General features: G+C 40.8%; 1 protein-coding gene across 1 annotated transcript; it reads left to right on the top strand.

Moving 5' to 3' along the window:
• Positions 1 to 23722, top strand: LOC110051624 (TNF receptor-associated factor 1-like). The gene is made up of 8 exons (XM_089275197.1): positions 1 to 100; positions 319 to 416; positions 12240 to 12526; positions 15549 to 15603; positions 17904 to 18008; positions 18375 to 18533; positions 18697 to 18864; positions 19115 to 23722. Exons 3-8 carry the CDS (start codon positions 12381 to 12383, stop codon positions 20171 to 20173), a joined length of 1692 nt encoding a protein of 563 aa, XP_089131323.1. The 5' UTR covers positions 1 to 100; positions 319 to 416; positions 12240 to 12380; the 3' UTR covers positions 20174 to 23722.

Below are 23722 nucleotides of genomic sequence, written 5' to 3'. Positions count from 1 at the left end.
TTCTTCCTTGTCAACTCATAAGCGATTTATCACTATGTACCTTTACGGTTGCGATTTGGTGGTTGTTCGACATTATAGCCTACACTGGAAACAAGCATTGGTAATTTTAATTAATTATATTCAATTGCACGGTCTGTGTAGACCGATTTGCATGTGTATGTCCACTGAGCTTAACCGTCAAATGCTACAGTCAGGCACATTCTCAGCTCGATGATATTTACACAAAGGGCCTATATCGCAAAAGTTGAAAATTTAACTCTGTACTTTAAACTAAACGAATCTTTCTGCGTCTGACTAGTAAACATTTATTCCTTTCAGACTCCAGACTAATCAGGAGTGTTAAATTGAGGCAAAAGCGATCCTCGGCTACTGCAGGAAGTTCATCGCCCTTGTTTCGGGGAATCGACGGAATACAGGTAACCTGACAGGCAATTGTGCCAATTTAGTCCCTGCGACTAGTCCCTGCAACTAGTCCCCTGAAGAGTTTACAGGAAGGGGCCGGTCGCAGGGACTTGTCCCACGAGCAGTTCACACGAAGCGTTTTGAGGAACAAGTCGCAGGGACTTGTCCCAAAAATTCAAACCAGTTTGAATTCGTGGGACTAGTCGTAGGGACCAAATTTTAGTCCCTACGACTAGATTTTGTGGCAAAAATGGCTAGTTCACACGATGGGACTTGTCGCCGAGACATGTTGCAGGGACTTGTCACAGGGACTAGTCGCAGGGACTAGTCCCGTCATGTGGGCTGTGAGCTTGACCTGCGTGACAACCTGCATGGGCTAGTTGGTTGTTATTGATTAATGCCTTACGATTACGATTATAGATACAAAACTTTTACTGTATGGATAAACGTCCACCATTTTCGGATAAATCCGAAGTCTTCGTCGCTTATTCAGTAATGCTCTATTTCACATTCGGTCCTAAATTGTTTGTTATCGAAAGTAGTGATAACGAGTTTGGGTTTTTTCCCTATCCCGACATGCTCAGGGAGTACGTGACTCCCGACTGGTAATTTTCAGGTGTTACAACATCCGTGAAAACAAAGCGCATTCCAAATTCCAACGTAAATAGTACTTTGTACTTTTCAACCTCAGGCAGTCTGTCTAGTTTACTTCACATCTAAACGTATAATAAAACTAGACGCTCTAAGAGCGTTTACTCGGCTTCGTACCGAAGTATCAAATCGTACTTTACGAAAACGCGTATTGGACACAATAAAAACAAATTAAAGAATCAGGATACTTTAGCACAAGAGTTCCGCTTAGATATTTACTATTTTAGTTGCTTCGTTGAGTATCCTCCTAATACAATCGCAAGTTGTGAGTTTAAACCATTTTGGGGACCGTTCATTTTTTATGAGGGAGGGGGGGCTGGTGGGATTTGGGAAGCACCATTTAAAAATCACATGACCCCCCCTCAGCTTACCAATTTTTTCACATGGCCCCCCCCCCCTTATAGCGGTCATTTTTTGGGATGACCCCCCCCAAAAAAAATTGAACAAACAATATTTAGATTTCAACTTTTTTAATATTTCTCTATAATCCCCCTACTTCAAGTTATTGTGCTCACTATGAAGACAATACTTACAATCCCTATACTACAGAGAGCTGTTGCTTAAAAAACAAATCAAAAGAAAGAGAAGTCAATTTCGGATCTACTAGTTACGGCTCGCCCTGAGCGTGTGGCATTTGGCTTCTCATTGGCATCTTCCTCATCTCAATTGATGAATGCAAGAATGACGTCACTTGAGTCATCTTCTCCCCCAGAGTCAATGGCATCAATGTCATACTCATCATTGTCACTTTCATCCGTTTCACTGCTGTCAGCACTTGCCCTGTTGTCATTTTGTGTCAATGTCCAGGCATTTCTCAGTGTTGGTTGGCCAGCTCTGAGAGGACTCTTCTGCTGCAAGCATGAATGTCTTACAATTGCCTTTACTTTCTCACTCTTGCTGCTTTTCAAATGCTGCTTCAGCCGGTGGTGGTTCAGGTACTTGTTTAGTTCTGGAACACCTAACTTTTTAAGCTTGGTTAGATCTTCGCACAACTCAGTCCAAGGATAATCCTCATATGATGAGTGCCAGTGAAAGTTGCATTCGAAAATAACAGTGTTAAATACTTCTTTTCAGTAGCTACAAATGCTTTTTGTCGCCAAACGTTTTTTTAAAGCAGAAGGAAAGTTTTTAATATATAAATTTGTATCCTGCCTTCTATGTTTATTCTATAGCAATTTTTTTGATATTTAAACATTATGCCATTTTAAAGTTTTACTAAAATATTTCACGTGACCCCCCTTTTTTCCCTTATTTTTTTGGGATGGCCCCCCCTCGAAAGCCATTTTTTTCGCATGGCCCCCCCCCAAATCGCACCAGCCCCCCCTACCTTATAAAAAATGAACGGTCCCTTGGTTCAAGAATCAAGCCCAGCTGTCTACGCATTGATGGAGAACTTGTTTGCAAAGAATTTTTCTTTTTTACAACTTATGGCGATTACATTGTACATCATGCTAGCAGAAATTGTATGATGTTCGTTTACTGGTCGAAGCGATCCGAGTGCATTGTGCAGCTGAACATCTTTGCCGTGTTTCGATCTCAAAACCTTTTCTAGAGTCTTATCTCCTTTGGAGAGCGAATAGAGAAACTCCTTCACGAAAACAACAGTCCTAGGACAAGGCGCAAATTGCATTGCACTTAATTTGCATAAACTTTCAAGTTGTTGTTTTTTGCAGATAACTTCCGAGAATTTGCGACCCTTAACGCAGTTTTTGAAGAAATTTATAACCTACATTTTTTTTTAACCTACATATTTTTATTGAATCATGGCAGGAGTATTTTTAAAAAGGAACTCATTTATAAGGGGAGATGCGGCATTCTGTTTTGATATTTAATTTGGTTTCATACTCGTCTAGTTCATGTCATGTAACATGATTTTCTTAATTAAGCAGCCAGACACAGATTTCTAAACGGAATTGCCGATTGCTAAGACTGCTAAATATATTTGAACTACTAGTGAAAACTGTCGTCAATGCAGATTTACTACGAAGCCAACTAACTTGGAGGTGAGATATTTAATTCAAGTTACCGACAGTCTTATTTTTACAAATTTGGAGATCGACATATTTCGCAAGGTGCAAGACACGAGTCGCATGTTTTTAAAGAGCTACCAGTCCAAAAACGTTTTCGTATTTAGCTCGTTTTATTGCAATATGATTTGTTTTACTGCAATGCTCTAAATAATAACAGCAGTAGCCACATGCAGTTGTTGACTGCCTATCTTGGGCAGCGTTTTCGTAGTTTGAACTCATACCGCGATCGGTTCAGTTGTTATCTCACGAGAACATTTTGAGCTTGACCTTTGCTTACCTGGTTGGCTTTCAAGCAATATAATTCGTAGACCGACACTTTCCGAAAACGATCGACATCTTTGTATGCGAAATGAACGTATAAGGCGCGATTCTCACCAAAACTTTCTTCGCAAAACACCGCTTTCTGTCATGAAGAGCGAGCAATGTCGCGTTTCTCGCCCCCAGTTTCCATGGTCTACGCATGGAACACCTGGGACCATGACCCCCCTTTTGGCGACCAAAACGCTTGCATGTTATGACTCGGGCTTTCCTACGGAAGCCCGAGTAATTATTTGTTACTGTCCCCAGGAACAAGGCTAAAATTGTACGTCAAATGTGGATTGGCCGTGTTGTTGAAGAAAACTACATGGTCATTATGTTTGTTCAGCTTATCTTTCGCTAATACATCGATCCACGAACGAAAAATCAAATAAGGGAATTCCTGGAACAAATGATGGTAACAATGATAAACACGCAGTTCTATTTACTAGACTGAGCGCTTCGTTTAGAACTGCTAAGATTGGAACTTTGCATTCGTTCCAATCTTAGCAGTTCTTAATTCTATTATGGGATACGTTCCCGTCACGAAGGTTGAAAATTCCTCTCAGTGTTGCAAATAGGAAATGATACTGACTCGATTGTAGTTATTGCTGACAACCACCGGGGATAAAGAACGAAAACTTGGACTGAGGCATGCTTAGTGCTATTTGCATTGATGAAGCGACCGTTAGCCATTGCATGGTAAGACGCTAGCAAGCTCGTTTTTCTACATGATTGCTTCGTTGCTTAGACCTCAGAGCGTCAGAAAATTTGAATCACCGAAAGCGCCATATGGCGTAATAATGTTCTTTAAAGTTAAAGAATTTAGCATTTTTGAGTCCAGAAACAGAGTTGCATAGTTCCTCTTGAGCCAAACAAAGTTGAATTAGAGAAAGGGAATAAGGGCGAAACGTTTAAGTGATTGAAGATGAAGCAAACTGGAGATGGAGCAAGTGATTTCAATTTGCGATTTCAAGGGTCTTCAAGGAGCCATTAAATTAAGGAAAGATATAAAAGGCATGAGACGAATGACGGGCGGAAGCTAAGAAACGAGTGATGAAGAAGCACTTTTCATCGGAGACATTGCACGGAAGAGAGCGTGTAATGCACATATCGGTGGAAGAGCGAAGAAAAAGCAGCTAATTGAATGAGTTATGCGGCTAAATGGCTATAAAAATAGAACGAATGTCAAGGGAACAATGGAATATGCAATACAATATAAGGCTGCTGGCAGATGCGGCAGATGCGGCCGATGCGGCCGTCCTGATTGAGCCGAATGAATCACGGGATATAGGCGATTGATGGAGCCAGCAATGAACAGACAACGATGTTAGCGAACTCAGCGAGCAATAGAATGGGCAATGAAACAAGCGAAGCAAGAACGAGCGTCAATATGAGTGCTGGAACGAATTATTGAATGGAGTTACAAAACGAACGAATCTTTTGATGCACAGGAATGTCATGGGTCAAAATAGACGTACGAGGTGAGAGATGGATCTAATGACAGAGTGAGCGATTGGTCGACGTCGAGCCACTGATCAGTGGAAGGTTGAACAAACGGTAGAATAAGGGCCTGAACTGGCGAAAAAAAATAAACTGAATGGAGTCAGGATCGAGCGATGGAATGCACGATGGAATTAAGGACGACCGAGGCGGTGATATGGGGAGTCAGCGATTCAGTGAGCGACGAAGTGGGCAACCAGCACTCAAAGGATGGAACGATGGAGAGGCCCATCGAAAGAATGGTATACATGGATTGAGTGGCAAAGCGAGCGGGAGAACGAGTGCTGAAGCAGACTAAGGGGTCCATGGGGTGAGTGATGGCCAAGCCAAATGAGAAAATGATCGATGGGGCGGGCAATGCCGAGGAGCGTTTGAAACAGCGATGAAGCAAGCGATCGAGTGAACAATGAGAACTAGCCGAGTGAATAGACCAAGCGACCAAGCGATACATACGACGATATGTACGGGGAGCGAAATCTATTGAGCAATGGTGGCGAGCGACAAGAGGAGAGGTGAATTGATCAATAAGTTGAGCGATGGCGCGAACGAAAGAAAAATAAGAGAATATGGGATAAAGTAAATAAGATTTAGCAGGCATTGGAACGAGTAAATGAAAGACCGCGCTATCGATTAGGCGGAACGGAGCGATAGACTGAGCGATGGATTGAGGGAGGCAGCGGAGCGAAGATCGAGAAATAGTTAACAATCGGCAGTAAAGCCAAGCTTTAGCCATGCAGACATTAATTATATAACTCAAGTCTTCAGAGATAATAGGATTCGTACCGTATTTTCTCCCTTCGGGGTGGCTATTTTCTTTTTAGGCTGGAACGGACATCGCTTCTTCCTACCACGAGGGAAAAAATTCTACATCTGAAATGTTGGGGGAGACCAGCTTGTTATCAGGGACCAGAACCTAGGTCTCTCTCATTTTCTCACGTTTGCGCGTACGAAATCAAATCGCAATGATGACCTCTCGGTCGCCCTATCCGGCAGCAGAAATCTATCACACCTGGAAATGTTAATTAATTTCTCGAAATTTTATTATCTTGTGAAATCTCACATTTATTCTATGCGAATTTAAACATGCACACGTTACAGATTCTCTAGACCCTTTTATCTACTTTTTAGCTAAGTTTATAGCGATACTGCGCACGTGAAAAGAGATAAGAAGAGTAAGGAAATATATGTAAAGTGATGACGCACGCTTTGTTTGTGCATAAAAGAGAATATTTCCCGAACTCGATCTTTTTTTCTTCCATGTTTGGTTAGTTACATCGAGTAGTTTCCGGCTTCGACTTCAAATTATTCTTCAGAAGCCGGAAAAATACTGCAAGGCGTTTCAAACAGGCTGTGGTTATCTCGTAAACACGTGGATTATAGAGAAACTCGGGCAGGGAAATCACATTATTATTAGCTCTCCACTCGAAACTCGGAGAATTCACATCCACACTGTTTCGTTTCCCGAACCAAAAGTAACGCAAAGAAAATTGAAATTCGCCAAAATACTGTAAAAAATCCCGGGGAAAAATATTACTGGCTGCGAGCGAAGAGGCAACTTCAAAATTTGAAGCAATATGTTGTGAAACACTGATTTGGATCGGGCATATTTATCACTATTTTCCATGCTACGTGACCTTTGAGCTCTCCGCGCAATAGACCTCCGTCAATCACGCTTACCTAATATGGTTATGCATGGTTTTGGTTGCAGCGTCGCGCACAGTTTCTAAAATAGATTACATCACCAGAGACCCCCCACATGACTCAGACAAGAATGCAAGTGCGGTAGCTTCGCAGAGAAACGTATTACGAAAAAACTTTTATTATATAGACACGAGTGTTTTACTGGAAAATACTCCACTCGTAAAATTCATTCGAAACCACATCCGGGACTCACTCGAGTGGCGTATTTTCCATATCTGCTGTTTATCCTGGTCTTGAAGAGAAGACTTATCAGCTGACTTATTGCCCGAAATTCCCAAATTTGACAACCCGAGCCGTCCGCTCAAACGAGTACAATTGAACAGGAGGACATAATTAATATCCCTTAGACAATTCCAAATGCATAGCAGAATTAGGTGTACTGTGCAATTTGGAGGCCATAGTTTTTAATAGAGCCATTTATCCGACCACATAAACAAATCTGTGACTCTGAGCAGGCCTTGACTGCATATATTTCATTGATATGTTCGGCGCGATACGTGTAACATAAATAGCGCGGGCTAAAACTGTTTCTTATATGCGAAGACAGAGCGGGTCAGTTTCATCACGGCAAGGAAACGAATCGGATCGGATCTACGATATTTCTTTATAGTGTTTCTTTGCTGACTCGCTGGCTTTCTTGTGAGTGATACACCTGAATATCGGGTACAATTATAATATTTTTTTTCTGCTATGTAGGTAAGGAGTCTATTCATCATATTTACCGCCCTCCTTCAAACTCTGTATTATTATTATTATTATTAGTAGTAGTAGTATAATTTCAGAGCTAAACAAAGAGTTTCCAGCAATCTGATTGGTCAGGCGATTCCTTACATGACGCTATATTCACCGCTTCAGGCGTAGTCTCCTTCGCAGCCGTTGCGTGACGACCCTAATAACGGCTACGAAGGAGATTACTCCAGGCGGTGAATATAACATTTTTGAGGCCTGGTTACTAAGCTCGCCAATCTCGGCAAGTAAACGTGGCGGACAGTTGCTGAATCATTTTTTTTATTTATTCGAAAGACATCACTCCAAATCCAGGATATTTGGAAAGATGGAGAATTTTCAAAATGACTGCTGTCGCCCTTGGACCAAAAATCCTTTCAAGAACTTTGAAGGAATTTAAGAATCGCAAACGCAGTGGTTACGTTAGGCTCGATTACCAGCCGCTGTTCGGGAAAAGAGCCCGCGCTCCTCCCCCGAATTCACGGCTGGACTCGTGGACTTGGCATTGTTAATTTCAACCAATAAGAAATCTGCCTGCCTGAATCGAGCAGGCTGCATAAATTAGCTTTCTCGCAGTAGCAAAGGAGTTGTGCGATATGAAGTGCGATTGCATTAGTGGGATATTTAACCAAATACCGTCAACTGATGAAATCGTGCCTGATCTAAACCATAGAGGCATATAGAACACGCGAAATAGTCAACAGACTTATACGTTAGAATCTATATTTGAATCTTGTGGTGCCAGAATATGAGTTAACGAACAAAGTAAACAAAGGGAGGGATAAACGCAAACATCGATTTCAAGAAACAAAACACGGAGTTAAATTGATGTGTACCTCAGTCTTCTTGAAGAGAAGCAACACCAGTCTCTGGCGAAGCCAGACAAAATTAAATTTTTAAATGAGCAAAGCAAACCGAACTAGCAAAACATAAACATGGTGTCAACACCATGCACACCAACATATGTGTGACCTTTAACATGACAGTTGCTACACCATAGTCAAACAGCTCTGTTCTACTTTTTAAGAAAAAAAAAAAAAACTCTTCTCTAGAACACAGCATGTAATGCCCTTCCGCAACAATAATGTGAAACAAAATAGGTTGGAGGGACAAAGTTAAAAGAAGTGGCGAAAACGCCACAAATTTTACGAGCCGTAGGCGTCATGTGGGCCTGCCTATGATTGTCATCAGATGACATTTCCGGCCACCTGAAGCGCCGCAAGAATTACATTATGAAGTTACGTCACAGACATGCTTTGCTGCTCACGCGTCCAGCCGTCTCTTCTCGGGGAGGAACGTAGACCGGACTCGAGAAAGCGGCAGAAATCGAGCCTATGGTTACGTTTATCGCCAGCAGGTCAGATCGATTGACCGAAATTTATTTTTCTTCATACTAAAGCTACTATTTTTTTGACGATGATGACAGCTGTGAATGGGTCAACAACGATAAAACAAAGTTACGGGATGAATTTATTTTTCGTAGTGTTTCGCTTGTTTGTTCTACTGCCGAACTCGATGTGTAACTTGATTCACACACTGTTCACAATTGATGTAAGCTTATTATCAAAAGTACGGCTGCATGCGTGTGAGCAAACGAACAGTCTGTTTTAGTCGTTATTCTGTGTTTCACATCTGAAAATTATACTAATACAATTATTGGCCTCAGGCTCGGTGAACATTGGTGAATATTCACCTAGACGATGTCGAGGTGAATATTCACCAATGTTCACCGAGCCTGAGGCCAATAATTGTTAATTATTCCAAGGTACATATGTATATCGTGGGTTTTTCCGACATTTTGAGCTGGAGAGGCCATTGAATTGCGAAGTTAATTACTGAGTACCGCGCTGAAGAGCTCACAAGAGCCATTGCTCCATATGTCGCTCTCAAAGAAGTAGCCCATGAAATGGTTTGTTTGTCTAAATATTGCTTTTTACAGCAGATAACAGCGAAATGTTAGTCACAGCTTTTCTATTTGGACAGAGTTCGTGAATTCAGAACGCATGTTTTCTCGTCGAAAATTGTTACCACCGGCTTCCCGAATTAAGCTCGACGCAAGTTCGCCGTCTGCACCAGCCGTCGCTCCAAAGTCGCTCTAAAGGCGAACTTAATCAAGTTTGGTTCGGCACATGAGTTGAGCGACGTTTGGACCAGGCCTTAGTTTCACAATCTGGTGGCTAGTTATTCTGCAGGTCTGCGTTGGAGAGTGGTGTAATAACCTGAACAAGATTTCAGCCTGTGGGGAAGACCATTCTTGAAGAAAATTCGGGAAACCTTTACGATTGATTACCCAGCAAGAAAGAGTAAAACGACGAAAATGACCATTATGTGTATTACATTGAACAAAAGAGAAGCATCTTGGATATACGTGCTATAAAGCGCAGTAAATAGTGTTACAATTTACCTCCAGCACTGACATACTGTTTGTGAGGAATGTTATCAGTCAATATCCGGAAGTACTTACATGAAACCGAAATAGAACAACTGCCACAGTGTGCAAGAGGAACAACAGTGAGTGTGTCGTCCATCAGGTGATACATAAATAGGACGGAATAAAGGAAAGTACTTTCCAGTAATCGATATTTGTCACAGTCTGTCAGGATTTTGCTTCTGCCTGCACATCATCTGTCCTCGTTGCGCCATGGCACGTATAAGACCTTATTACAGAACTTGCTGCCTGCACAGTGCAGCTTACCTTTCCTGTTCTAAATCTTGATCTTTTCTGTTTCTCTGTTAGTCTGTTTGCTAGCAGTCGAACGCCGTCCTGCAGTATTGTAAAGCCACCTTTGAACGCCACAAAGGCTTGAAACATATCCTTCAATCGAAACACACAAAGTACACGTTCGCTCGCTGTTCCTGCTTACACATGGTCTTTCATTTCCCGGATGTACATGTATTCGTCGGGAGACGCGGTGGTCTCATGGTTAATGCGCTCGAACTCCGGATCGAGCTGGCCGGGGATATTGTGTTGTGTTCTTGGGCAAGACACTACTCTTACAGTGCCTCTCTCACCACCCAGGTACATAAATGGGTTCAAGCGAATTTAATGCTAAGATAATTTAATGAAGATAGTGGTATCTCAGTGGACTTCGGTTCAGTGGTTCAGCATCCTGTAGTGAAGATCCCTGATCCTTTCGACCTGACATTAAATACCTTATTATGCTGGAGGTTTCGCCTGTGGTGATCGCAATACCACTTGGTTCCCCTGAACAACAGAAGGCGATTACTGACCGCTCATAGTGGTTGTGCGAACATTACCAATCCAGAGACATTGCAGAGCGCGGTCCCCTTGTTGCGGCCACTGGTACTCATGTCATCGCTGCCACAAAAACTCCAAAGTATGTGACAATGAAGAGGCTAAGGCTAAGGCGAGCCATGCGAATCACCTCAAGTGCTCGTTCTGACACCATGAACAGGAGATTGGTACATATAGTGGGAGATGTCGCAGCTGTGGAGCCCAGGTGCCTGCTAATTTCTGGTCAATGTTTAAAAGTGTGGATAAGAATGCGTACCACTGTAAAAAACGGGGGATGTCGAATCCACACGAATAAATCAATCCATTCCAATGTGAGGTGTGCAATGTTTGCGGTCTGGACAAACGTCTTAAAGAAAACAGAATTCTGGACACAATGAACGCTGTATCTGCTTGGAGGATGCGTTCAGTGGCTGCCAAATCTACCTTGTACACGTTCGCTCGCTGTTCCCGCTCACACTCAGTCTCTCATTTCCCGGTCGTAGTCCGCCATGTACTTATCAATACTAATACACTTCACGCCCAGCGAGCTTAAAACAATTTGCCAAGATCTTGTAGACGGTTTTTGAGAAGGAAGACTTTTCGAATATTGCAAGTCATTAAGCAAGTAATTTTTACAATTACCTTGAAGCGAAAATTGAACTTAACGAATTTATGCAAGGATTCGCACGCATTTCACAATATGAACAAGTTGTTCAAATGCGACTTAATACTCTTTGGGATCGCCTTTTTTATGTTTAAGCTTAGCTTAACAGCCAATCTTACCGCCGTGTACTGACTTCTTCGAACATTTTTACTAACTCAAGCTGGATCATCGAAGTCTAATCTTTTAAGGACACTCATGAATTGACTTATCATTGATGAAGTTAGTGTATGTTGAGCTGCCCACTTTGTTTACAGTTGAAGCAAGTTGATCATGGTTGCGTAACGTCTTAGGCTGACTATCTAAGATTGCAGGATTTCTTGACATACATTGTAAAAGCTCTTTAGTGGCCAGTATTGATCAATATCAATCAAATATCTTACGTCAGTAGTCGTCTTTTATTTCGGCGGAGACCGTTGCAAAATTCCAGGGATACTAAATCATTGTGAAAGTTATTGCGAATTCACCTATCCTATCATGCTGTAGTGTATATCATAGGATGTGCTTTCAGTAACGATCAGGTGTCAAACGTAGATATTTGGTTCTTATCCTATGGCCGCTTAGAATTGAAAACAGGTATTGGTGATCGTGTATTGGGGTAACATGTATTAGAGAGGGGGAAGGGGGAAGAGGGGTTGAGGAGGAGAGTTATTGAGATGGTTATGGAGTAGGTGTAACCACCTTATGAGGATATGCATTGTGTATTTTAAAATGCCACTCTCATGCAATTACAGTCTCGTACTCAACCGGTTATTTTGTTAAGGTCGACAAGCGCAAAGTGTGACGATCCAAGACATGGCTTGTTGTCCCTTACTTCTGAGAGAAAAAAATACCTTTACTTTTGGCAACAATTTTTGTCCCTCTGTTTTGTTTAACTAGTTTTGTGCGGTTGTTTTCCCTCAGCTTTCTTTCGGTAAGATATTATGTCTCAATTGACCACAACTTTGCCCTCTCCCTCGTTCGCAAATAAAATTGTCCGTCCTTAACGCAATCGGTGTGCGTTGAAAATAAAGATCATTTTTGTATTGGTCAGGTCTGCGACGACATCATCAAGCTCTAAAGATTCTGAATACTAAAGACAAGAGAGACAGCTAAAGACAAGACAGACTCATCTCTGGTTCTGCTGATTTTGCCCAGGGTATTTTGCAGCATACAACTAATTTTGAAAACCGAGATGCCAGGCTATCAACTCGCCCAGAGTGATTTGGAACATGTTCATCTCAAGTACATATGCAGACAGTGCAACTTTGTGTTACGTGACCCGCTACAAACACCGTGCGCTCATTTTTATTGCCGAGGCTGTTTGGAACACCTTAAAAGGTAACTATTAAGTTTGTCCTCAGAATATTGTTCGTTTTACGGATGTTCGTTAAATACGAGCGTGACTCGAAAACATCGAGCAGTGTCGTTTATCGGCTACATAGATGGCTGGTTTTTCTTTATTCAACGTGATTGCCAACTTTGGGACAAGAGTGTCGAGTTCTTCGTTCTGGCATGGTCTTTGAAATGTAATTTCGTCGTTGGGTTTAGAACAATTAAAGCATAGAACTTTCAACACTACTGAGATAAATATGCCAGTAATGTCCAACAATAATTTAGAAATTAATGAAAATTGGTAGCTTATGATAATTATTTGTGGGGTTCTGTCCAACACTTAAGTATCTCTGTATCTCTGTATGTGGGTCAATAAGGGTTGATTCGATGTGAACTCCAAGAGTTTTTGTCCGGAGAAAAAAAAAAATTACTTTTTAATAGTAAATATTTTCAATTGCAATGATACTCCATGGAAAAGGAGAGGCTCTTTGGCCTAATTTATGATGGTTAGTGGGTTGTACTCCAAATCGGCGAGCGGTTTGGGTTCGAGTTCAGTCGGAGTAACCTGCGAAGGAGTGTCAATTCGTCCAGTACAGAAACCAGATTTTACGAGCCGCAACACTTTAAGTTTAAGGCTTTGCTTTATGGCACAATAAACTGTCTACTATGAAATTTGTTAGCTACAGATTTTGATTAAATGGGAGCAACACATTATCAAGGTAAGAGAGAGAATCCACCATATAGGTCCTCTACCTAAGGTAATCCCTCTTAAGTTATTTTTACACATGGTACCCAGTTCTTCCGAGGATGTTACTCGGGCGATGCGTGCCCAGACGACTTTCTCGAAACTACCTGAGACGAAATGGTGGGAACGTCATTCGATATGTTTTGATTTCGTTTCATAGCAGAGATCTTCTCTGCACTCTCAGCCGTCTTTTTGTTCGGCCGGGCTTTTGTTTGTTTTGTGCTCGTTTGGCTGTTCTTTATTTGGCCGTTTATTCGGTTTTAGGGAGTTTAATTAAGTACACTTTAGCGGCAACGAGTATAATGGCTGTGTAAGCGTGCGTTATAATTCTTTGTTCATTTCTTTGCCGTTGTTTGCAAAAGGTCACAAAACAACAACGTGAAATAGCCGCATTCTGCCTATTAGAGAGAACGTGAACTATACGACGGCGAATTTTTAAAGTTTCGTTTTTCGAATTTTGACGCTGTCTCCGCTGTCTTACATATCCTGTTTGGAATATTTCTGACAGTTTGGACAAACTGAATGAATCTAAATTCTCGCGAGATTCGTAGGTTGAATATCAAGTCGTTTTTTAATCGACGTTGCCTTTGGCGCTGCTTAAACTGCTTTTTACTACTTGGGCAGCGAGCGTCTACCTGCCCTTACGACCATCTGTTTGTTCGGTTGCCTAGCTTGTGTTTTAGCATTTGTTTGCTTTGCACTCGTTTGTCTAAACATTTCTCTGCCGTTCATTCAGTTTTTATTGTTAGTGCAGGGGACATCCGTCTCTTATTTAAACTCCTATTAAAGTTTCGAAATGTATCATCGAGGGCCGAATCTCCCTTGCTTGTAATCAAAATATCATAGAAGGTACATCCCCACAGCGTTGGAGGTTTTCCTTTGCTTTGAAACGAAACGAAACGAAACGACATAAACAGATCCTCCACGAAAACATCCACGCAACGCGCGAGTAATATCCGCGGAAGAACTGGGTACAATGTCTAAAAATAACTTAAGAGGGATTACCTTGGGTGTAAGGTCTATATGGAGTATTCACTCTCTTACCTTGATAATCTCTTGATGGGAGACATTGCCCCTATTTCGCGCTGCGCGCCGCGCTATCAGATCTAAATAGCGCTTGCACGTGTATCTTGTTGAAACAGTGTTCTATAGTACAAATAGCTAAGGTATAAATATCGTGAGATATTTCTACTTGTTTTACGCGTTATTTGTACTGTACGGAGTAGAATTGGACAATATATATATATATATATATATATATATATATATATATATATATATATATATATATATATATCTTATTAGATGTTTTGGTGTGTAGTATCGCTGTATCTTTTACGAGTTGTACCGTATTTTGACGAGCCCGTAGGGCGAGTCAAAATACAAACAATGAGTAAAAATATAAAGCGATACTACACACCAAAACATCTAATAAGAGATTTATTATCCAACTGTTGTAGTCAATAAATTTATCGATGAAAAGAGAGAGAGAGTGTGACAGTCTTGCGTGCGCGCGCCGACCTGTCCGGCAAACAGGTATTCTACTGTACAAATAACTGCACAATATCGTTGTATATTTGCACTGTTATTTGGACGGTATTCGCTGCAGTTGGATAATAAACACTTAATTAGTGGTACTGAGGGAAACAATTAGTTTTGTTGTCCCGAGAATCTCGCTGTTTCCCGAGACGAAGTCGACGGAAACATCGAGATGGGAAGGAAAATAAAACAAAAGTAAACGTTATCCAAGGGACCAGTAATTAAGTGTCTTGTTATACAGCTGGAGTTTAGTCTATGGTAACAAGGCAAGAAAAATCAAAGTAACCTCTGGTTAGTGGGAGAGCGGTCAACAATTGCGTGTTTGTTACCTGCCGGGGAGACATTTAGGGTGCGTTCCTTTGGGGTGAACTGGATCAGGATCAGGATCAGTGATCCAAGATCACTCAGATCAAGATCAGTCAGATCATGGTACATCAAAGGAACCGATGAATCCAGTCTGGTCCCGAATTCATCGGTTCCTTTGATGCACTATGTTCCGAGTGATCTTGGACCACTGATCCTGATCCAGATCACCCCAAAGGAAAGCACCCTTAGATTTAGACATTGCCAAGTGACCGTTAATCAGCCGATACGAGCGCGCGTTAGATTCAACTACACTCCAGCTATATAACAATGAATATAATTGATCCATGCAGATGTTTCTGACTATACCATCCTCGTCCATGTACCTTTCGCTCGTGAATGTGACTCTGCGGGATATTTATGTGACTTTTCATTTTTCAGCAGCAACACGATCTACAAATGTAAAGCGGATGATGAAGAATTCAGTCTATCTGAGGTAGTATACAGTGATCATCATATAACGCTAATTCAGATTGGCTGAAAACCATCTTTATGAAAAGTCAAACCATGGCATGTCTCTGATGGACTACGTCCGGTCACGTGAACGAGTTTAAGGCCCCGTCCACACTACGCCGGACAAATTTGGAAAAGCAGCTTTATTTCTACGGGTAGGCCTATCGTCCACAACTATCCGTCACGAAACCGAGCTTTTCGAAAACGCTCTTCAAACCGGAGGAAGTTGAAAACGCCGGCTTTTCGTTTTCGAGGGGACGGAAGACAATTTTGAAAACGGAGCTTTTTGAAAACGATAGCATCACGATTATCATGTGATTTCCCTGACCGAGTTTTCCTCAAACACGAATTCAAAATGACCGGTAATTGTTGCGATTTTAAATTCCTCCGGCGCAGTGTGGACGGCAAACATTTGATGCGTTTTTAAAGCGAAACCTCCGTTTTCAAAAGATGTCGGTACGCTTTGCACAAAATTGTATTTAAGGAGGCTGGCAACAGTTTCTAGCACTTTTGTAACAACTATACTTTGAAGGATGAATACTACCACTGTTTAACAAGTGATGCTACAATAATGGTAGCACACAAATGCCCAATCATTGGTAATAAGTTGCGGTCATCCTTTTCATGTAACAGGTTACCATACCAACAATATGACCTGCTAAAAACACCCTTAATTTTAGCTTTAAGCGCTTAACTCAAAACTGAACTCTGTGAACCCCATTTTTTATTATCGAATTAAGATAAGCATGATAAGATGCAATTTTTTACAGAGTTATAAAAAACTTCGAAAATTTAAGGTGGCTCTGAACCCACTCCACAGTTGCATCTTGTCATGCTTATCATAATTCGATAATAAAAAAATGTTTTTGAGTTACAAGCGCTTAAAGCTAAAAATCACTGGCGTTTTTAGCAGGTCATACTGTTGCTATGATTGTGGTATCAACCTATCTAGAGTGGCTATCATGACCCATAAAAATCTACGTCTTGGAATGTGCTGGAAACTGTTTTGAGCCACCTTAAATCAAATAAAAAGAAGCATTAGGATATCTAAAATTGAAAAATGTGGTCACAGATCTCAAACAACAAACTTAAAAGAAACACAATGCAACCCATCGCAACGTAAAAACGTAACGTAATATAAAACAACACCAAATTCCAATGTATAATTTGGAGCAGCAGTTGTTTTCGTATCTGCTCTTTCAGTTAAGAAAAATCTGTACGTAACACTTTTAATAACCCGTGAGTCGTTGTTGGTAAACCTCTTTCGTTTCCTTATACCAATATTTCACAATTTTTCACTTGAAAAAATAAGTAGGTATCACGATGGCATTTAGAATGTTTCCAGAACCGAGATAAACGTTTTAAGGGCTCGCAAATAAAAAAGGGCTCCATTCATTTTTAAAACGTACTTGAACTTGAAAAATTGCATAAAAATAAAATTTATTTAGGTGTGAAACAAATGAAGTTGTTACGAAAACTTGCGTGAAAATATGTTTGGAAATTCAGCTTTAAGGTTACTAAATGTTCAAAATCGTCAGTTACACAAAAAAACCAAACTATTCTATGTTACTTGTGTTCTTTAGCTTTTAATGTTGCCATGGTTTTCAGCCAATAAGTTGTAGTTAGCGTTCGTGATATCTCTGCATCGAAAGCAAAAAAATTGAAACCATTACATCAGATTTGCTTGAAACAAACAGACTGATACACCTAGCTCAGAGGACCTCTAAAGTACAAGAATATCCTTGGCATATTCTTTGCATTTGTATGGAGTTTTTTTCTTTTAATTTTCTTTTTTTTTTTTTTCCTGATAATTTCATTTCTAAATTAGTGAAATTACCGTCGATACCAAGTCCTTGATGTATAAACAAGGAGATACACACACCATGATTTTCGACACATTCTCTTCAAATATGCTTGCAGGCAAAGCTAAATAGAGAGAACATGAAAACCCGACAAACACTGAAAAGGCCGGAACGGAGTATTAGAAAGGCCGAAAGGCAAGACTTAAGGCCGGCGCCGGAGCAACATAGCGCCCTAAATAAAAATCGCGACATAGCCAATAACAAGCAAATGTATACGGACGATTTAATTGAAGAAAGAGTAAGGTAGGGTTCTGAAATTTGGCTTTCACTTCGCACCCACTTCCTGCTATTTGACGACTGAGTTAGACTGGACAACAGGCTAATCCTGAACTTTTGTCTAGAGCTTCAGGACTGGTCCAGACTGATACAATTAGACAGGCGTCATGTGAAGAACGCTATTTTTTTTTACTTGATTGGACAGGTATTCCCTGATGGATGTGTCCGAAAGGAAATCCGGAGTCTAACAGTTCATTGCTTGCATAAAGAACGCGGTTGTGATTGGGAAGATAAAATAACCAGCTTGGAGGTCAGTCATTAGTTAATTACTCATTAAGCTCTTCTTCGATATCTAATCACGGGCTCTTCAAATTCCGTTTTTTTTTTTCATCAGTGTACTCGTTCCTTTCATTGACACTTATCTTCAGTTGACAGCAAGCACTAATAAAACTTTCGACACACGTTTTTTTGTCTTTGGCAAAATTAGCGATCTAAACAATTAAGTTATCTGGTTTGTTCAAAAAAAGAGTAAAAGTCCAGGTTTCCTTGCCAAAGCTTTCCATACTCTACAATGATTTTCACTCTGTATTAAGTATTTGATGATCCATGCCGGGTCAACGTAGTTTAAACGTAAAGGGAACAAATACCATTCATTAAATATAACCTGTCTTTATAGGAGCACATTGCTACCTGCGAGTACCGAGAGATACCGTGTGGCAATTGTGAAGTAAAAGTACTGAAATCAGAACTAGCAGAACATCTTGAAAAGGAATGCATCCAAAGACGTGTAGAGTGTGACTACTGCCGCGAAGTAATGCCTTTTGCTGATTTGCAGGTATGCTGTTTGTTTTACAAGACTTGGCAACTTTCCTTTACTTTATATATTTGAAGAGTCCGTTAGTCCCTCCGCCCCTTCGCCATCGCCTGCTCACCCTGCCTGCCTTGTTTGTTCGTTTCCCTATCATCTCATCAAATCATCTCTTAATCACTCATTGCAGGTTCATGTACAAAAGGATTGTCAGTCTTTTCCTATTCCCTGCGCCCTTTGTAACGAGACAGATATTCCTCGAGGCAAATTGCGAGAACATCACGATCCGGAGAATGGGGATTGCGAGGGATCTAAAGCAGTGTGCCTTTTTCGGGGACTTGGTTGCAAAAGCAAAGAGGTAATTATAGTTATTTATAGAGCTAACCGAAAATTCTAGTTTGATTTGGTAGACGTGTAGTTAAAATTATCTATTTACTCTAGTTGAGGTACATGAATATTGGCAAACGTTGCACTAATCCTGTTTACTGTTAAATACGGCGGATAACATCACTCTTCAGACTTCAGCTTGCCTTTTTGAGTCTCAGAACTTTTACCTGACTATTTTACCCCATAAAGTATCTTATCTGTATTTTTTTGGTAAATTTCAGGAGATGAGACGTGGCGAGAAACGTCATCATGAGCAGACTTTGGTGGCCTCTCATCTCGGTCTTCTGGCCCGTTTTGTATTTAGTTTAAGGGACCAGGTTGGAGGCTATATTAACGAGATACACCCTTTGAGGGAGGGTATTGCGGTGATGGATCGAATGAAGACCACAGTCTCCCAGCTGGTGTCACAAGTTACAGCAGTTGTGCGGGAAAACGGAAACATCCAGGATGAACTTCATGAGTTAAGATCTCGATTGATGCAAGTGGAGGAAAACCTGGTTGAACCGGACTCTGTTCCTGCACGACAACGGGGTTCCTTACAAGGTCAGTATCAGCAAGTAAGTGAAGCGTTGAATGATTTCAGGCGTACACTGAATAACATGGAAGCAAAGTTTGCAAACCACGAACTTCTGCTTGTTGAAGCAAATCAAACAATCCAGGAACAAAACAACGAGATCGTTTGGCTAAAGAGACAAGACGAGACTAACAAGGAAACTTTAAGAAGATTACAGGCAGAGCTAGACAAGATGGGAGAAGCGTTGAGAGCGCGGAACACTGGGCCAAGTGCTGGCTTACAAAGCAGTGCAGATCAAATACCCGACAACTTTGATGGCGTTCTCCTCTGGAAGATTTCCGATGTCTCAGCCAAGATATATGAGTCATTCAACGAACCGGAGAAGTCCTTTTATAGTCCTCCATTCTTTACAAGTCGTCATGGCTACAAAATGCGTGCGCGCATTTATTTAAATGGCGACGGGATGGGCAAAGGCACGCATATCTCGCTGTTTTTCGTGATCATGCGTGGCGAGTATGACGCACTTCTCCGCTGGCCTTTCAGACAAAAAGTCACTTTTATGTTACTAGATCAGCGTAACGTGGAGCATGTGATCGATGCCTTCAGACCTGATCCAAACAGCTCCTCCTTCCAGAGACCAAGAAGGGAAACCAACATCGCTAGTGGATGTCCGTTGTTCTTTCCGCTTGCGGAATTAAATAAGCATGCTTATATTAAAGATGACGCAATGTTCATTAAGGTCATAGTTGACTGCTCTGATCTGTGAAGGGTTATGATTTTGTAAATTCCTAGTTTGCGTTGATTAATGTACGTTTAGAGGTACATCTGTATGAAGTGAAAACCCAGACTTATTCTGATCATCAGCCAGCTCGATTTGGTAACAGTCTTGGTGGTCTTGATAATCGGACTGGGGGATATTTTTGTCCTTATTTACAGTATCGTTAGATCACTAAATTCTTAATTTGTAGTTGCCACTACTGTTTTTTTTTATAACTTAGGAAGGCTGCGAGGTCATTTGTATGCACATGTGTTGCGATGTTTGGTGCTTCACGATCACCAACATGTTATAGCCAAGTGGCATCGTTATAAAATAGGAAAACAAACAAATAAACAAAGAAAGCGTCAGAAGCGTGTTCAAAAATTTTAAAATATGTTTTTTTTTCTCTGAATCAAGTGAGCTGTTCGCGATCAAAATTCCAAAAACTTTTCCTAGAATATACAGCTAGTGTCTATTTTGGAAACCCAGAATAGGAAAGTTATATTTCCATTTTCCTTTTAGATATGGTATAAGGGACCGTTCATTTTTTATGCGGGAGGGGGGGCTGGTGGGATTTGGGAAGCACCATTTAAAAATCGCATGACCCCCCCTCAGCTTACCAATTTTTTCACGTGGCCCCCCCCCTTATAGCGGTCATTTTTTGGGATGACCCCCCCCAAAAAAAAAATTGAACAAACAATATTTAGATTTCAACTTTTTAAATATTTCTCTATTATCCCCCTACTTCACGTTTTGTGCTCACTGTGAAGACAATACAGTAAACACCCGCATATAAGAACACGTGGATTAAGAGCATCAGGCTGAAATTTGGCAAATAAAGCACCACTTTTATAAGAACAATATCAGCCTGGAAAAAAAATAATGTTCTTATAAAATGGGAAGGGTGTCAAAATTACACAAATTACCATAAACACACCTGCTGACCAATGGTATTAGCTAAGTTTTGGGCACCTTTGTTCTCTTCAGAATATCTACAGAACTATACATACACCCTTCTTGTTACTGTTTTGTTACATTACTGATTACAGTAGACCTATTTGAACATTAGGTTTTTAATTATTGTTCCATCAATTTATGTAATTGTCCAAAAACATGATTAAAATTTCTAGCAACATTTTTTATGCTGTACAGCACTGAATTTAAAAAAATTTAAGAACATTTAAGAACATCCTGAGGCTGATTTTTCACTAAGCATCCGATAAATAAGAACACAATCAGTCTGACCTCTGAAATTGTGTGTTCATATATGCGGGTGTTTACTGTATTTACAATCCCTATACTACAGAGAGCTGTTGTTTGAAAAACAAATCAAAAGAAAGAGAAGTCAATTTCGGATCTCCTAGTTATGGCTCGCCCTGAGCGTGTGGCATTTGGCCTCTCATTGGCATCTCCCTCATCTGAATTGATGAATGCCCACAGTTTTAATGTAAAACAGATCAGATGTATAGAAGCTAAGTTGATGAAGGTCACGCAGGACATGGAAGCACTAGGAAATAAGAAGAGCAATTATAACAGCATATTCAAGGGCATACTCAAACAGCACATCAACAAAAGGAGAAGGAAAAAAGAAAACCGCAGAAAGTCAAATGAAAGAAAGAGGAAGCGGACTGAAAACAACGTCCAACGAGTTTATGGAATCTGTGTTGGAAACCCGCTAGGAAATGATCTTCCACAATGCCTTGTGTACCCTCCTAGAACGGCCGTCCCGGAAGGGTGTATTAAAGTTGAGGACGTTGCCACGTCGTTATTTAGAAGAGATGGGCCATACATCGCACAGCTCTTGGAAGGGAATTATTTCACCAATGCTGCAAGAAGCAGAATCACCATCAACCTTGAGCAGGAAGTCAGAGATTACGTTTACACCTTCATGTACCCTGAAGAGTACACTCTGACGGAAAGCATTGCTGCTTCTTGCAGCATCGGTGAAAGAGACTCCCATAGCAGCACAAGCGGCGACGAAGAACTCGACGACAGCGAAGATGAAGATGAGTGCCAGTGAAAGTTGCATTCGAAAATAATAGTGTTAAGTACTTCTTCTCAGTAGCTACAAATGCTTTTTTGTCGCCAAACGTTTTTTTAAAGCAGAAGGAAAGTTTGTAATAAATTTGTATCCTGCCTTCTATGTTTATTCTATAGCAATTTTTTTGATATTCAAACATTATGCCATTTTAAAGTTTTACTAAAATATTTCACGTGACCCCCCCTTTTTCCCTTATTTTTTTGGGATGGCCCCCCCTCGAAAGCCATTTTTTTCGCATGCCCCCCCCCAAATCCCACCAGCCCCCCCCTACCTGATAAAAAATGAACGGTCCCTAAGGATAGAAAATGTGTTCATTTTAAGCCCCAAGAGTGACCAGCACGAAATTTATCTTGTTCTTATTATCACTTCAGTAGTTTATCGAAGAGATCAAAGGACTTTTAGAGCAAACTTCTCTTAAAATAAGCCATCTAACAAGTAGTGCGGTCAGAGAAGTATGGAAGACGTAAACTATGAGAATCGGAAGAGAACGGGCGCTTTGATATATTTACATCCGCGATACGCAAGGTTAAATTAACACAACTTAGCAGTCACATACTTGTCTGTTGAGTTACATTTTTCGGACTCTTAAATTATAGCGGTGGGTGGTTTGAATCAGTTGCAATCAGTAACTGACTTCCAATGCTTAAAGTACACTTTTTACCTGCTTCATGCAGAATCTAGTTTATCGAAAGTTAGAGCACGTAGGTAATTAGCTTGCTTACATGTAGTACGAGTAGTTCCACTCTCGCTCGCCTCCAACTTGACACTCGCACGATCAGCCTGTTACTGTTAAAGAGAAAATTTAGGTCCGTCAACTCTGTTAACACACTTGTGGTAGACACTTACCTGACACGGACAGGTTGTCAGGGATACCGCATTTCCTTTTGTTTTTTCTTTAACAATACTAAGCGGGCTTGATAAAAGTAGTGTTAAAACTAGTCTATGTAGGTCCTCTGTAAAGTGTTGCTTATAGAAAATGACTGAAAATCAGAGACAAGTTTTGTTTAGTTCTAATTAACTGTACTAGTATTCATCTGCCTAAGACGGATTTTAAGGAATTAACAAGGGATATGTGACAGAAATGAAGAAAACGTATAGTGACTGCTTGCTGTCGAATGGCCCATTCCCCCTATGAGATGCGCCTGCAGGTAACCATGGTAGTTGCTTTCATCAAAACGATTATCCAGTCTAAGATGATGAATACAACTACCATGATTCCCTACAGGCACGTCTCATAGGGGGAACTGGCCATTTCAGCGTTTATTTTCAAGGCGTTTGAATCACTGTATGCATGACGAAATTTGTTGAGCTACAACATACAGGAAAGAGAAAAATTCTCTCTTCTGCGTTATTACCCTTCCGGCATGATAACCAGAGAACATTTCGGATAGAGCTACTAGTATCAGTATCAACAAATTGCTTTTAACTTGCGTGGTGTAATTAATGCAACTGCACTACGTTGTCAGATTTTTAACTGCAGATGAGAAACGCTATTAAAACATTGCTATCGGTAAAAA

Source organism: Orbicella faveolata, unplaced genomic scaffold (genome assembly GCF_042242905.1).
Source record: "Orbicella faveolata isolate gen_17 unplaced genomic scaffold, um_ofav_v1 contig_36, whole genome shotgun sequence".
In the NCBI taxonomy this organism is placed as follows: Eukaryota; Metazoa; Cnidaria; class Anthozoa; order Scleractinia; family Merulinidae; genus Orbicella; species Orbicella faveolata.
This window is presented reverse-complemented; position numbering and strand designations above follow the sequence as displayed.

Excerpts from the sequence above, each read along its gene's own strand:
- LOC110051624 (XM_089275197.1), top strand. The coding sequence starts at position 12,381 with ATGCCAGGCTATCAACTCGCCCAGAGTGATTTGGAACATGTTCATCTC. Across the intron at positions 18,534-18,696 it reads TGCCTTTTGCTGATTTGCAG|GTTCATGTACAAAAGGATTG; the intron begins GTATGCTGTTTG and ends CACTCATTGCAG. Across the intron at positions 18,865-19,114 it reads TTGGTTGCAAAAGCAAAGAG|GAGATGAGACGTGGCGAGAA; the intron begins GTAATTATAGTT and ends GGTAAATTTCAG.